This window comes from Talpa occidentalis, unplaced genomic scaffold, assembly GCF_014898055.3.
Source record: "Talpa occidentalis isolate TD23 unplaced genomic scaffold, MPIMG_talOcc4v2.1 talOcc4.6, whole genome shotgun sequence".
NCBI lineage: Eukaryota > Metazoa > Chordata > Mammalia > Eulipotyphla > Talpidae > Talpa > Talpa occidentalis.
The window spans coordinates 135,534,862-135,551,032 of NW_023604972.1; the positions used below are offsets into that span (position 1 = coordinate 135,534,862).

At 46.1% G+C, this 16,171-nt stretch overlaps 1 protein-coding gene across 1 annotated transcript in view; it reads left to right on the forward strand.

The window, feature by feature from the left end:
- Positions 1 to 16,171, forward strand: part of CTNND2 (catenin delta 2) — a 697,357-nt gene that overhangs the window by 399,157 nt on the left and 282,029 nt on the right. The window contains exon 6 of the mRNA XM_037529421.2: positions 5,761 to 5,933. Within this exon, the coding sequence (XP_037385318.2) occupies positions 5,761 to 5,933 (173 nt within the window). The remainder of the gene's footprint in view (positions 1 to 5,760; positions 5,934 to 16,171) is intronic.

Below are 16,171 nucleotides of genomic sequence, written 5' to 3' on the forward strand. Positions count from 1 at the left end.
ACAGGTGCTTCAGTGAAGCAGAGCAGAATTAGCCTCTCCCCATCAGTCATCTTAGAACTGGTAGACCCTGGAGGGCTGCCTCATCTGCTGGCTGTCCACAGGGATGCCTCTGCTCTGCCAGGTGCTCCAGGTGCCCGTTGCAGTCGGCCTGGGTCCTGCTGGTGGCCACTCAGTTGTGGTCCACTTAGTCACGAAGTCCTGATGAACTTCTCTTAAAATATCTCTTAAATGCACACCTTTCCCTTCCGTCCTAATGCGACAAGTACTCCAGTTAGGATTCCCTGAACCCCTGTGGCTGTCCTTTCTCTGCTCTGCAGGAAAACCTGGCCCTAGTCTCTCCACACAGAGTATCTAAGCAGAGTCTTCCTGCCTAAATGTGCAGGCTTTCTGTTTCCATCCTGTTACCCTTCAAAGAACCTGTTGTTGTGTAAGATCGTACCAACTTGTCTGTCAAACAATTAAATTCTTCAAGATCTTAATTTAGAAGGTTAAGGTAGTATGGTGAGGGGGTGGGGGTTGCTTTCTGGACAGTCAGGAATTATGGCAGGCTTCTTGGAAGAGGTGACATTTAAACAGCACTTTAAGTTTGGAAATTGATTTTATCATCAGGCTGTGTGGCTAAATAATTAGATAATAATAATAACTGACGTTTATATAACAATTTATATTTTTCTAAGTACTTTCACATCCTTTATCTCATCAGGTGCTCAAATTTGCAGAGATTAAAATTTGAGAGACTGAACAATGCAGTGTGGTCAGGGACAAGCCTTCTGAAGCCAGACGGCCTTTCTGGCCCCCAGGCTGACCCCCAGGAGCCGTCTGGTCTCAGCTAGTGCGACCTTCAGTTCCGTCCACCCAAATGGGGAGGAGGGTACCATCCTCCTTGGGGTCTCATTGGGGAGTAATATAAATAGCTGCAGGCTGCTCCCTATGACGCCTGCAAGTTAATACTGCACAAGGGTTACTGGTGACACCACATGCACCATGGCCGCGCTCTCCATTATGCCTCCATGAGCATGAAGCTCAAATCAGCTCAGGTCTGCTGAGTCGCCGTCCTGGATCTTTGCCAGTACATTCCCAGCCATCCCGTGGGCGTGATGTAACCTGGATGACTAGAAAGTGCCACCTGGTAAGCCTCTGGGTTTTCCCTCTTAGTGCACGGAATGCAGTTAATTAAGACTAGCCATCCTCTGGGCCTGATGTTCAGCTCAAGCGGGCAAGAGAGCAATTCCACGTGAAGTCTTACGGCTTGCGTCTAGGCAGTGCTGCACAGGATCACGGGACCCTAAGATGTCTAGTATGTAAGAAGACTAACAGCGCATGGAAATGCATGTGTCATCAGGACCTAGGAGTGAGTCCAAATTTTGATGCTGAAAATTGCTGTTTCAGCCTGCTGAGGTAGGTCTCTGCCCCAAAAATGGTGGGCACCAAGTTGCCCCTCCCAGCCCTGGATCCCACAGGCAGAGGCTCGCTTGGGAAGAGCTCAGTCTGAGGCGTGGAGATTCCTCCTGCAAGCAAGTTGATGTCTACTTAGGAAATAATCTTCCCACCTGAAGATGTTGATATATACATGTGACTTAAACAGTGCTTTGGTCCTACACAGCAACTCCTGGATTTTAATATGGAAGATAAACATCCGAGTCTCATCTTCGTCTTACAAAGTGTGTGGCATTGATTGACCGCTGGGCCATTCCATGTCTCTGTGTCCACTTCCTAGAATAGTGAAGAAGACCATTAGCCATTCTCTTCCATAGTATGCTGTGGAGTCTCTCATCTATTTGAAAATATTGAGATCTTGGTTTCACACTCCAGATGCTTTGTTCCAGGTACTTCTTCTAGGGTCACTGTGAGGTTCCATGTGCCTCTAGCCTATATTGCACTTGGGATTTCCCTCCGCTGTCCAGACAGAACTAAAGTGTCTTGTTTCAATGAAGCCTGGACACTGAATTTTATCAATTTATCAGGAAATGCTTTTACCTCCTTTTCTTGGCCTCACTTGGAGCAGACCCTGCGCTCAGATTTCTGGGCTACCCCAGCATCAGATGGCCTAAAACGGACAAAGTCATGAGACCCCACAGGTCCAGGTCCTGGACAGATGCATGTAGAGTGTGGCCACTGCTCTCTGTGACCTTACAGGACAGCGTGACCCACTGTTACTCACAGCTCGAGTTTCTTTTAGAGCAGTTTCATTGCAATAAGACCACATTCCCTTTCGTGACTGGTCTCTCCCTCCCGCCCCAGGCCCACCAACCCAAGAAATCCTCTAACAAAATCCTCATTCCCTCGTGCGTACAGTTGCTGTCCTCAGGACTGCACACTAATTTGCCTCTAACCCAAGCCAGACAAAAGTTTAGAGGAAAAAAAAACATAATTTAAAAGGACAAAACTTTGATAAATGCTTTTGAAATCTGGAAAATGTGTATTTTCTACCTCAATGCACAGTAATATTACTAAAAGGAATCAAGAGTTATGTCAATGTTACTTCCATTATAAAGTAATTAAACATCATCCTATAATTGTCAACTTTTTCACTTTCTCACGTAGCTGTGCTCTTTAAAATGGCAATGAATAAATGCTGTTGATGAAAACTTAGTAAGCAGTGGGAAGATCATTCTAGAATGCTTGCAGTGTTTTGGCTATTGCCCTGCCCCCTCCTGGGAGACACGATGTCAGTGTGTCAGAGTCATAATATTAAGATACATCGCTCATTGTTGCAATTACCTTTGTCAGGGTACAAGGGTTTCACGCTTGAGGTGAATGAGAGAGTAATGAGCTAGAGAGCATGGGTTTGTTTTTGTTGAGTATTGATCAAAGACACCACGGACCCTGTGAACGAAGACGTGATTAGTTCGTGATGTGTACTTCAGGAGCACATAAATCATACTTTAATTGAAATGCCTTTGAAAAGGGACTTCAAATTGTCACCTTAAGATCCAGCATGGAGATCATTTGTAGGTTTCTGAGATCGCCTAATGAGTCTATTCGGGATTTATAAGACGTTTGACTTGCTAGCTACACGCCTGCAGGAATGTCCATCAGCCCGAAGTCACACAATCACTTCAAAAGGCAAATAACCACTCTTCTGCTTTCTAGATGATGTTCAACAATTTCAATGAAATTAAGGAATTTATGGACATTTCCAAAGTCCTGCACATGCTGTGTCTGTCTTTCATCACCCAGGGGTGTATGGCCAGGCGGGAGAGGACATAGGCTGTGAAGCCCGTGTTTCTAGGCTGTCCTGAGATACCTAGAAAAGTCTCAGCAGGCCTCGCTGCATTGCCAGGTGGACTCGTGTCCACTAGCCCTCAAAGCCCTCTGCTCCTCCAATGCTCCCTCCTCCATTAGGTTGTAGACCCCAGTGGGGCGGGAAGCTCCTGGCCGCAGGTCATCATGTCCTCCCTGTGTGTGCCTCTTCCTTCTCCTCTTAGCACTTGGTCCCCATCTGCCCCTGCCCCGGCAGCTCTCCCTCTTCCCTCCCAGACGCTCTCCACATCTCAGCTTGCCCGTGGCCCGGACCAGCCCTTGACTCTGTTTCCTCAGCCTCCACAGTAGCAGCGGGGCTGTATGTTCCTGGCAGCCTGAGTGGGACTCCGAACGCATCCCCGTGGAGACATTGTGTGTCTGCTGAGTAAGCCTCTAACTCCATCGCTAAGGAGGAGAGGATTCTTGCAGGCTGTTGCAAACCTCACCATCTGGTGGATATGTTTTCTTGGGAGTGCATTTTCTAAATTAAAAGCAGAAGCGTAACAATTTCACTTTTTTTGTGCCCTTGGTGGTGAAATTGGGCCTGGATAGAAATGTAATGATTTCCGGGGCCTCCCTGGTGGTGCGAGGGGTTAAGTCCTAGCACTCTGAAGCTATCGGTAGCCACTGCAGCATGAGTTCAATCCCTGGCCAGGGAGTACCCACGTGGCGCAGCAGACCTCTCCTGTCTCCCCGCTGCTCCCCTCAGCAGTGTATTTCAGTAGATCTGCCTTTCTGCTCCCCACTCTGTCTCTGGTGATTCCTCGCACCTCTGGCCTGAACCCTAATTCTTATATGCATATATAAATAAATCTTTTTAAAAAATGTAATGATTTCCTTGCTTGGCAGTTTCCAGCAGCTCTAGAAATTCCAAAGTACCGTGTCTTCCTGGGATTGAGGAGTTGGAATGTTACTCAATATCCAATGAGGAAAAATATTTTTACATTGCTTAGACATTCCATCAGGGAATTAGAAGGAAAGCAAGGTCTTATATGGTAAGGTTTCTGTGAACAGAATGACAAATTATTTTTTTTAAAGATTTATTTTTATTTATTTATTCGTTCATTTATTTATTTATGCAAGCACTGGGTACAGTCAGAAGCGTGGGAGGGTGAGAGAATTCACCAGAGCCAGAGCGGGGAGCAGAGCAGGCAGAAGGACCGAAGGACACTGCTGAGGGGAGCAGCGGGCGGCAGGAGAGGTCTGCGCGCCATGTGGGACCCTCCTCCGGTGGCCGGGGAGCAGCCGGGGATCGAACCGGCGCTGCAGAGGCTGCGGGCAGCTTCGCAACCCAGCGCTCAACCGCTGCGCCACCGGGGAGGCCCAGAATGACAAATTATTTTTATGCCAAAAAAGCCCATGCCATGTCAAATCTGGAGGCTCGTTTGAAATATAAAGCTTTGTTCTAATCTTAAAGAACTAAGGAACTTGAATTTTGCTCAAACGTCTTCAAAATTATACTGCTATACAAAAGCTAAAGGGCGAGATTGAGGGTGGGAGGATGTTATCTGTGGTCCATGTGCGTGGAACTTGCCTTCAGCCACAAAGAAGTGACTGCGCCGCGGTTCAGACAACATGAGGAAAGTGGAGCTGCCAGTGTCCACCCCCAGCTCACTTTCCTCCACTCCCCTGTCACCCATACACAGTGCACATGCGAGTATACTCATCCCCTTCTTTCAATTCCTTAATTCTTTAATTCTTTTAATTCCTTCTTTTAATTCCCAAGGTAAGAAATTTGATTAAAGAAAACGTTCTTAAAAAGAAAATGGGGAAACTCTAAAAAGGACCCCATCTAAATAGAATGTGAGCAAATAAAATACAACTTCTTGTAATTAAATAATAGGGTGAAGAATGAGTTCCATATCTCCACCACTTGTAACATCAGCCACTTTAGCAGTGCCAGCCTCCACGCCTTACCCTCTCTTTGTTCTTTGACTGTGCATTGCTGTGAAGGCAAAGATAACCAGCTGTCAGAGATCCTGTGAGATCAGGGTGAATTCTACATTGTACAAAGAGCTATTAATATTTTAAATGCTGTCTCTCCACCCTTCAGACCTGGAGGTATGACATCACTATTTATACAATAGGATTTAGCCCTGATTGGAAGGTTTCAAGTGTTTTAGCATCCCGATAGTTAAGTAGCAGATATAATTATATGAACAAAATTAACATGTACCAAAAGGTGGAGTTTCAAATTATTTCAAATGTTTCTGATATGGTCCCAAAATAACTACTTGATTAACTAATTTGTCTCATAAGAAATATCTCTATGTAGGTCAGGATGAGATCACTTGAAAAAAAAATCGACTCTTTGGAGAACTTTTAAACCACTGGAAAAAAAAATCTCATTTAAGGGCTGGAGTTGAATTATATGGTCATTTTATTTCTCAGAATTCAAAGCATAGATGGCTGGAATCATGTGCGTGTGATAATTCTAGGCTACTTGCAATAAATAATACATGTCATTTCTGCTCCAGCGAGGCTGTCACTTACTGCTCTAAATGACTTTCTGTGCAGGGCCCAGCTTGCTCTCCCAGAGTGCACTTCAGCTCAGTTCCAAACCTGAAGGGTCCTTCCAGTATCCAGCCAGCTACCATAGCAACCAGACCCTGGCCCTGGGTGAAGCGGCCCCAGCGCAGCTCCCTGCCCGCGCCACGCAAGCCCGGGGTGCCAGCCAGAGCTTCAGCCAGGTAGGTGTGGGGGGCCCTCTGCCTTGCAGCCCCTGGTGCCAGGGGAATGGATGGGAGCAGGCTGGGGGCGGGCAGGAGCCCTGCCTTTCTTAAGCTGTCCCACACCTTCAGCAGGATGCTCTCCCTGCGGTGGACGAAATGCAGGAGGAGAATCCTCCCAAGTGATGCTGAGCTGTCGCCAGCTTTCCCTTGGGCTGGCTGGCTCACGCCCCGGCCGGCTGTGTTTAGCTGTGTGAATCGGTGGGTTTGAGTCTCCTCACTCTTTGTCTTTGGGCTAGAAACAGGACAGGGTTTCTGAGTTTGCCTGCGCACCTGGAATATTTCTTCTTGAAAATAACAGCACAGAAGTGATTCTTGGGAGTTCGTCCAGGAAGGAACACTGTTTGTGTGATGGCATTTCTGAGCTCTCCTGAAGATGGTTGGGAGTAGTTTAGTTACACTTTGTCAAGTTTGGTTGTGAAATGTGCCCTTAATTGTTTCTGTAAGGTGTGTGCTTGTTCTTGGAATGTCACTGCACAAATTTATTTGCTGCGTTAAAACCAGCTCTTGGTACAAAGAAGTGACCACTGATCTGAAATATTTTTCAAGAAGATTTAAACGCTGTAATAGCTCTATGAGTAGGTAGGTAGGTATAGATAGAGTGTAGATAAATATACCTAATATCTTGGTTTCGGTATATTTAATTGACCTGCCAGAATTAATATATTGGAGGGCTATCTTATTGAAAACTAGTTTAAACTTTATTTCACCAACATATAGCCCTATTAATCTGTGTTTTTGCTCCTGAAGTGAAGACCCCCCCAAACCCATGAGCACCCTGCCCTTCTGCTGGCAAGCTTCATTTCATCCTTAGTGTTTATGGAGAGGTGCCTTTGCCAGGAACTCGGCCCAGGCCTGGCCACCCACCACCGGCTCTGGGACAACCCATCCGTCTCCGTCACCAACTTGTTACCATTCACCCAGTTGTCTTTCCCATTGAACCAAAAGCTACTTGAGGGCAGAGGCATTTTCATGTTTTAACAGCAGCCCCTGGCCATCTACATGGCCTGGAGCAGTGCTGGTAAAGAGAGAGGAGTGAAAGGTGAGCCGAGACTTTTGCACAGGACGTGAGGTGCCCATTTAAGGTAACCTGGACACACAGAAGTGTCAGCGGAAATGCCTCCGTGCACCGCAGCTGTTCAAGTGAAGTGAATGTCCCAGCACTAGTAAAAATGCAAGTGTCTCCTGCCAACAAGACCCTGAACAACCAGGACCTTGGAACTTTCACCTGTGGTGCCAGGCTATAGGGTGCAGGGTCACGGGGGCAGGTGACTCCTTCCACTGGGCAGAGCCTCCCTTCCCTGATGGCTCTGTGTGGGACCAGGGTTCAGGGGACACCTCTTCGTAGGTGGAGAAGGCAGGTGGGTGGAGCTTGAGGGCGTGGGAGCTGAAGTCCTATGCGGGTCCACACACGCAGGGCTCCCCAGCACCGGTGATCTCTCACCTCCAGGATCTCAGCTCCCCCAAAGTGCTGGAAGCAGACGTGACGGCTCTGTGAGCAAAGTCTAAACATAGTTGTGCATTTATTAGAAGAAAATATTCTGTGTGTACAAATGCACCTGTATGTGCTCTTATTATCTGCAGAAAATAATCCTCATCATTTCATTATAGATGAAGATTCTATCTTGTCTGAAATACTGAGGGAGGGAGTCACCTAGCCAACATCAGACTTTTAAAGCCAATTTTATTTTAAGATGAAATGGAAGCTATATGATTTCTTTTTTTACCCCTCAAAAGCATCCCTATATTGAGAGGAACTATGTTTCTTTTTTCCACCTACACTGACTCTCTTTGACCTTGACGTGCTGATCATGGTGGATTACATTCGATTTTGAATTCTTTAGAAGCAAACAGGTGTCTCTTGACCCTGCTATTATCCTTATATCTGGCTGCTCTCCCAGGTTCGAGGGGCCACATTCAGAAATAAGGGATATTTTTTACTCAAATCAACCTACAAAAACTATGAATTTAGCTTTTATGGTTTCCTAGCACCTCTCAGACATGTACCTTATAAAATAGTAAAGTTGTCCCTTCTCTTATTTTTATCTTGAACTCAGTTTTTACTCTTGCTTGGCTTTTTTCTTATCAGTGTCAAAGGCCCCATCATTTGGGTTATAGACACTGACTCAACTGGAAATAAAGACCAGCATCCCCCTGGCTGAGCCTCAGGGAAAATGGAAATATTAGCACAAAACAAAAAGTATATCAGCTTATCAAGGAGTTTGGGGGCGTCTTATAAGCTCATCTCACAAGTAGCTGGGCAGGGACCAGCTGTTAAATCAAGGGTTTCTTATAAGACCTAGGACAGCCCTCCCCTGGGCCCCTCGGGACTCATCTCAGCTGTACACTCTGCTTCCTCCCCGCAGCCAGGCTGCGCAGCCCTCTGCATTTCATGTTTTATTAAGTTTCTTTAGATAACTGGTCTGCATTTATAGATGAAAAGACTCCATCACAACCATTTAGGGGAGTTCTCTTGCACCCATTGTGTCCCCACCAGTAAGAAGGGAGCAGAATCTTGACTGATTCAGCTCTCCCCATGGCCAGGAGTATGTTCTCTTGTCTTGACCGGTTCCTTCAAGTGCATGGATGGCCTGAGCCTGCTAAGGGGTCTGTGATGTAGACAAACAGCGGGGGCTCACACCCCGAGTTAAGTGTCTCCTGGAGGAGTTTGCGCTCACATGGCTCATTGCCAGGCGTGAGACAGTCGGTGGCGCTCCAGACAGCAGGACTGGGCTTCACATGAAAAGTCTACGTCCAGGCTGAATCAGAGAGTTGGGGGGGAGCTGTGGAGTCATGGCGGGGGGCGGGGGGTGCTGCACCCCCCGAGGAGCAAGGTGAGGCAGCTCTAAGTGGGCTCATCCCAGGCGGTGCTGACGCTGGGGCAGAGGTTCGAGCACTTTCACTTCTCAGGCCTGAGGGCCTGATGCTGTCTGAACATTCAAGCCAAGGGCTGCTGGATTCGTGTGATCTCCGCCCAGCCATCGCGGCCGCCATGTGGAGGGCAAGCTGCATGGACATGACGGAGGAGAGGGAGGCGCTGTCTGGGCACTGGGGAGCTGGGCTGGTGTGTTGATGGAGCAGGAGGGGGCGAAAGCAACTAAAAGGGGCCCAGGAGACGGGGGGGGGGGGGGGGGGGCTGGGAGACTAAGCTCACCATTCTGAGAATCCTGTCTTGGTTGGAGTGAATCGAGGCACAGGCAGAGCACTAGGAGCAGGCAAACGCCACGGCCTGACCTGTGTCACCCATCATTGCAGGCTTCCCCCGCTATCCAAAAATAGAGTGATTTCTGAGTCTAGGAACATTAAAAAATGTTTTCCATACAAGTCAATGGTGACAGTGTTCCAGACTCCCAAAATAATCTGCAAATTCTACCAAATAGGAGCTGGCCAGGTAGCCGAGGAGCCTGCACGGCATCTGCTTCTTCCCATCAGGCCGCTTTGCCTCTGGGGCTGACCCATGCAAGGGAAGTCCCGAACTCCCAGTCAGTGCCTCAGGGTCCACCCGCTGCTCATCAGGCTCCAGCTTTATTCTTCATGCTTCCTCTGCAAAGGCTGTGGGCTAAGAGAAGAAGGAAGCTGGTCCTTTGCAAGACTTTATCTCGCATCCAGTTTCCTATGAATTTTATGAAATGCTGAATAGCAAACCTCCTCTAGAGGAGCGACTATAAACGTTGGTCTCACCTCATATGCAAACATGAAGCAGCCTCACCGAGGAGTCCGTCCCTCCGAGAAACAAAGCATGCTAGCAGCTTGGACGCAGCAGTTCTGGACAGTGGCTTAGTGGTGCAGGATGCTCCTCCTGCTCCGGCAGATCCGGGAGCACGCGTGTCTCATTCCTGGGGAGGTGCCTGCCACCTGAGGGGGGTTCAGAAGGGGTTCTTGTCTAGAAATAAAGCTTAATCTATAGCGGATGCTCTGGAAGAGGCATCAGCTTTTGGAGAAGCAGCATTGCAGCTTCTGTCTCATGTGGCCTGTTTCGTGCTGGACTCCGTGTCCTCAGTCTCCCTCACGTGTGACACGTCACTGTTATAAACATGCTGCTGCTGCTTCCGCCAGAGCTTGGCGTGTTTGCAGAGCCCGGGACATTGCGTGTTGGTGCACTGGTGTCAGAGAACTGTGAGAGCCAGGGCTGGGCACAGAGACCCCAGGGGCGAACAGGGAGACATCCCCAGCCAGGGCCTGTTTTTGCATCTTCCCTTAGAACGAGCTGTGACAGACGACTCACGGGTGCACTCAGGGGCTCGGCTGGGAAAGCCGTCTCTGTTGCGTGAGGCTCGCAGAGAGCAAAGTCACTATAATGCTGGGAAACACAGAGTTTCAAGGAGATGTGTTAGTGCAGAATGTGTACATAATGCAGTGTTTCAAGGAGAAATCATATCATTTTGCTTATTTTCCATGTCAGATTTGAAACTGTCAGCATATTGGATTTGTAGTTCTCGGGTGATTACCTCTTAGAAATCCCTGCTTGTCACCGTCTTAAAATCTTCTCCTGCACTTGCTCTCGCCAGCATGAATGCACGTCATCTGGCTCCTTCAGGGAGACACGCCCATCGCAGGCAGGGGGGTGTGTGACTGTAATTTCCTCTTCTGAGCAAATGTTTGCTTTATTCCAGGTGTGCTCGATGGGCCTCTGGCTGGAATAAAAGTTTCATGTACCATGTTTTTGACAAGTCTCTGGTTTTTCAGATGTTGCCACGAAGAGATCCCTCCTTATGTATTATTCTCTAAGATAAATTTATATAAGTCAGTTGTGTCATTGTTTCATCTTCCTTCTCTGTGTTCTTGCGTTGACTGAACACTGCAATGGCATGTGAAATGCTTTTCAGAATAATATGTATCACTAAGAACCCTAATCATAATTTTATTAAAGGAAGGTAGAGAGAAGGAGAAATCGGTTGGTGCCCAGGATGCAAAATCTGTATCTTTTTCACCCCATTTGGATTAGTGACTGAGCTGCAGTGAGAGAGACAATATGATTTATAAGATCTCTCTCTCCCTCCCTCCTGCTCTCCCTCTCTCTCTACCTCAACTCATCCCTCTCTTTCTTCCATAATTTTGATACCTTCATGCAAAGAGAGAGTGAAAGTGGTCTCCATTTTCATCTCCAGCATCGTAATTCTTGTGGACTTTTTAATTGAGATGTTCTCATCTGAGAAAGGAATTCCTTCTTGGCACCTTGGTTTTTCAAATGCTTAAGCTTAATGAGCTCTGACTTTCAATGATCATGTGACATCACTGCCAGGTAAACCCAGTTTTTCTCGCCTGAGGTGAGCTCACCCAGAGGTGTGCTCCATGCAGAAGCTCTTTCTTCATTTATGCTTATTCTTAGTTTTTACCAAAACCAGCACTTCTCATGGGAATTAGTAGATGAGGGACTTGATGAATGTATTTGACTATTTCCAAAATTAGCCTTTCTCACAGCACCAGGATTTTCTACCTTGGGAATTACGTTAAGGAGCTGCATTCCTTTAGAAGACAGTTTCAAGAGAGAACTGGGTAAGGCTGGGGGAGCACTGGTAGCAGTATTCCAGAAAGCCGAGTTCATCCCCGGGAGTAAGGTTGAGACAGGACTTGGTGGGGGATGGGCTTCCTTGATTGTACTTCATGATGGGGACAGTCCATCCTCTACCAAAATGAGACAGTGTGCACTTTGGAGTGGGTAGTTTCTTCTTGTTCTCAAGCTATGAGAGTAAATGGCTTTGTCCATTTGCCTGTGCAATCTCAACGCCCTGTGCAAACTTATCCCAGCAAAGTCTACAGACTTTCCGATGTTTCAGTCAGCAGCACAGAGCAGGTGTTAATAAATCATGTTACCAGATTGTTCCATTTTAGAAATGGGTTTCTTCAAATATGTCATCTCAAAGACATGTCCTGCTTTTCAGTATTTTAAACTTTTCCACAAATCCTCCTCTTGACCCAGAGTTAGAGATTGTGCTGACAGCCTGACTAATCTAAATGCTTCTTCCCACGCACTGTCCTGCCCATAAGCCATGGAGCCGCTTTATAAAATGTGGTGGGCCTCAGTGACCCCGCGGGCGCAGGGTCTGAAGTCACCATGCCGGCGACTCCAGCTGTCAAGGCTCTTGTTCACAGGCTGTAAACGTTGCGGAGTTTTGTTTTGATTTTTTTTGAACTGCCAAATCCCTAAAGAATGAGGATCAAGTAAGTTTCCAAGTTCGGAGAATTTTTTCCCCTGCTCACCCCAATTCCTTTCTTATTACCCTGTCTACAGAAGACCACATGGCAGATCAGGAAACAGACGGGTTTCAAACCAATGCCACATTCTGGCCTAAGAGCACCATAGACACACAGGAAATCTCACTGTACCCCCTAAAAAATGCACACACAAACACAGGCAAGTGTGTGATCTAAAAAGTACAACTTAGTGTTTCTGAAATCTGACCCATCTGAAACTTAGATGTGAACTATTATGCAGATGAAGTATTTTATTTATAAGCATTTTAGTCAGCTAGGTGTATTGTTCATGTGTTTTGTTTTTTTTTTTTTAACTTGAAGTCTAATGTACATAAAGCGTCCATATGAATATCATGTTTCTTGTTGCTCTTGGTGAATTTCCCATCATGGGAAACAAGAAAGGAATGACATTTAATGTGCACTAAACTCTGCTTCTGGGAAGCTATTTAATCAGAGAATCTACTTGGCAGTGGTCTCCTTCCTTGTTAATTTCACATAAAGGGCACCCCCATTTTGGAGGAGTGAGAAAGACAAAGTGGCCCTTTGGGTGGAGTCTGATCCAAAGAGCTGAGAGTGAAGACATTAAGAGGAATTATCCCTTTTGGTAATTCATACCATATCTAGGGCAGTATTGGGTTTCCATCTGCTCCAGCTATTTCTAAATTTTTTATGTCACAAATTTGTTAAGGGTCTCATCATCAACCAAAAATTTATTTCAATTCTCACTGCTTGTACACACACATATTTCTAAATATCCCCAGGGACTAAGGGTAAACTCATTGTTTATTTTTAAAGGTAACATTTTGGAATTCTAGCTCTGAAGCTGGATTTACACCTTGATGGTATTATATTTTTAAGGTGGAATTGAGCTTCCATGACAGTCAGGTAGAGATGAAACCCAAGGTGTGTTGAAATAGGCTTACATTATTTTTAATCCCTGCGAACTGTGCAGGAGACTTGAAGTACACAGAAGCCGAAAGTACCCTAAAGTGGCAAGAGTTGTTATATGAAATTACATAGTAGAACAAAATAGAAACCCAAGAATAAAAACAAACTCCCAAAAGATTACTTTTTTGTCAATTGATGCTAAAGAACGGATGTCTTTGTTCAGCCATGAAACCATTTCTAGGTCCTATTACTCCCTAGATAATCAGATTGGAGAACGCAGCCCTTGAATATTCACTGTCAAGTAAAGCAGAGCTTATACAACTGTGCAGTCCTGCGAGGTTGCACCAGCCACACTTACTGTTTCAATTCAAATTGATTTAAGTTAAATATGTATTAAAATCCTGTGCACATTTCAAGCTTTCAAAAGGCCCATGTCTAGTGGTGACCATATTGGGCAGTCTGTGTTTCCTATACGGAAAAATATCAATCTTAAAAGTGTGTTTAAATTTTTATTGTTTGTTTTACTTTATGCAAGAAAAATATGCAAAATTCAGGGCCTTCCTGGTGGCGCAGGCCGTTGAGCGCAGCAGTTGAAGCTGTCCGCAGCCTCTGCAGTGCTGGTTCGATCCCCACCGGCCTTGGAGCAACCCACATGGAGAGCAGACCTCTCCTGTCTCACCCGCTGCTCCCCTCAGCAGTGTGTTTCAGTTGGTCTGCCTGTTCTGTTCCCTGCTCTGTCTCTGATGAATCCTCTCACCCTCCCGTGCATCTGGCCTGTACCCCAGTTCTTGTATAAATAAATAAATCTTTAAAAAAAAAAGAAAGAAAATTTTGCAAAATTTCATCAAGATCCTATAATATTTAAAAGATTTTCCAATTGTTAAAATTTATCAAATACCTGGAGTTAATGTGGTATCTCTCAAAAGTTCTATAGATTGGAGGACAATTTAAATTACAAGACAATAATAACTGAGCAGAGACTAGAAGTTTCAATGAATTAAAAGGAAAACAAAGGATTTGCAAAATGTACTCAAGGTTTTCCTAGTAGCCATGTCATTCTACTATTTAAATACTAGAATTCTAAAACATAATATTGTCTTGATTTATATTGATATATTTTAGTGTTTATTCAACTCAGAATTACCATATTTGGTAATAGCATCATTAATGTTGCATGAGGTTGTTAGTAATGTTATATAACCAATGCAAAACAAAACACAGTTGGTTTTGTTGTAGGGAGAGGGCTCTCCTTAGATGCCATGAGACTCTTTCTCCTTACTCTGCTCCTGTGGGAAGGGAAAGCGTTGACAGAAACCTGATAGAAGGCTTTTCTGTCACTTTCCAGCTGAGTTTTGTGCAGCTGAATGTGGCTCCAGCCCCCATAGAACTTCAGAAGAAAAGTTTCAGGAGAGGAAAAATAATTTTACCTCTACTCTTCCATGTGGTTGGCTGAGCTACTCCCTGTAATAAAGGACAGATTAACAGGAGAAAAAAAATAATTTCATATATACTGGGGTGCCAGTGATATGGAGCCAAATGCAGATCAGGAAATTCAGACTCCCATTCTATCCTGAGTCAGGGGAGGATGGGTTGGGGTGGCCAAGGGGCGGAGAGGAACTCACAGGACAAAGGAAGGCAGGTGTCAGAATTAGGTGATGGCCCGACCACATAGATGGTGAATCAAGTAAAGGCTTACCTCTGGCACTAACCTTTTCTAGCCAGGCCCCCAATTCAAATTCATTTAGGTATTTAAGGAGGTAAATGTTTTTCTGGAATCTTCTGAGTCTTGACTGCAGTCAAAACAATCCACATAGCAAAGTGTCAAGTCTTGGGGAAGCTGATTCTGAACTTTCCAGCAAAGAAAGTAGGTCCCTGTCTGCAGTTTATCAGTGATTGTCATACCAGCAGTGCCTTCCTCCCTTCCAGAGACTGAGAGAAATGCAGACTCTCAGATCCACTCCTAACTTCTGGATCATATCCAAATGCCTTCTAGATCAGTGACTTACAGGCTTCGGGGACCATCATGCTCACCTTGAAAATGTGTTAAAAGCTCCCTCCCAAGGCCCCGAGCATTCAGTCCGGTGGAGGTGGGTGAAGCTGACCAGTGCAGTCCTGATGGTGGCTGCTGGTACTGGGAAAAGCTGTGCTTGGGGCCGGGTGGGTCTCATCGTCAGTTGCAAGTTGGAATCACCTGATGAGATTCCAAAAGCCTCCCATAGGGCCTCCCCGGTGGCGCAGCGGTTGAGCGCTGGGTTGCGAAGCTGCTTGCGGCCTCTGCGGCGTCGGTTCGATCCCCGGCTGCTCCCCGCCCACCGGAGGAGGGTCCCGCATGGCGCGCAGATCTCTCCTGCCGCCCGCTGCTCCCCTCAGCAGCGCACTTCGGTCCTTCTGCCTGCTCTGCTCCCCGCTCTGGCTCTGGTGAATTCTCTCACCCTCCCGTGCTTTCTGACTGTACCCAGTGCGTGTATAAACAAAAACAAACAAAACAAATAAATAAAAACATGCCTCTATAAAAAAAAATTCTTAAAAAAAAAAAAAAAAGCCTCCCATGATGGATGTGGAATTGAATGACTGGGCTACAGCTTGAGTCCTGAGATTTTTTAAAATCTCTCCTTGCAATATAATATGCAGCCAGGTTTGGGAGGCCCAATCCATGCATTTCATGCTCAGAACTTTGACTGGGAGGAAGTCAAAATCGGAACTATGAGGAAACACCATGTCTCTGCATGAGGCTGGACTTTGTCTCCAGGGCTTGGGGGGACACATGGCTTTTACAGAGCTGCTCCATTGCCCTGCACCCATGAAATCCCTCACTTCCAAAGCCCCGGGACAGGCCAGATCAACCATTCTTGCATTTACTCCACAAACATCCATGACAGCTCTGCTACGCAGCCAGCCTTGTGCTGCTCACAGGAGACACATCATTGAATAAAATGGATCTTACATTTTACTCTCACTCCTACTGTTATGCTAAAAATGATTGCTCCTTGGTGTTAAGGAAACACCAGAAGTGGACAGTACTTACTGCCGTAAGAACAGATTTTATTCAGTGAAAGCTACTGCAGTAGGGAAAAAAAAAAAAAGAGATCTAGCAAGCACTGGGCTCAGTTCCAAAG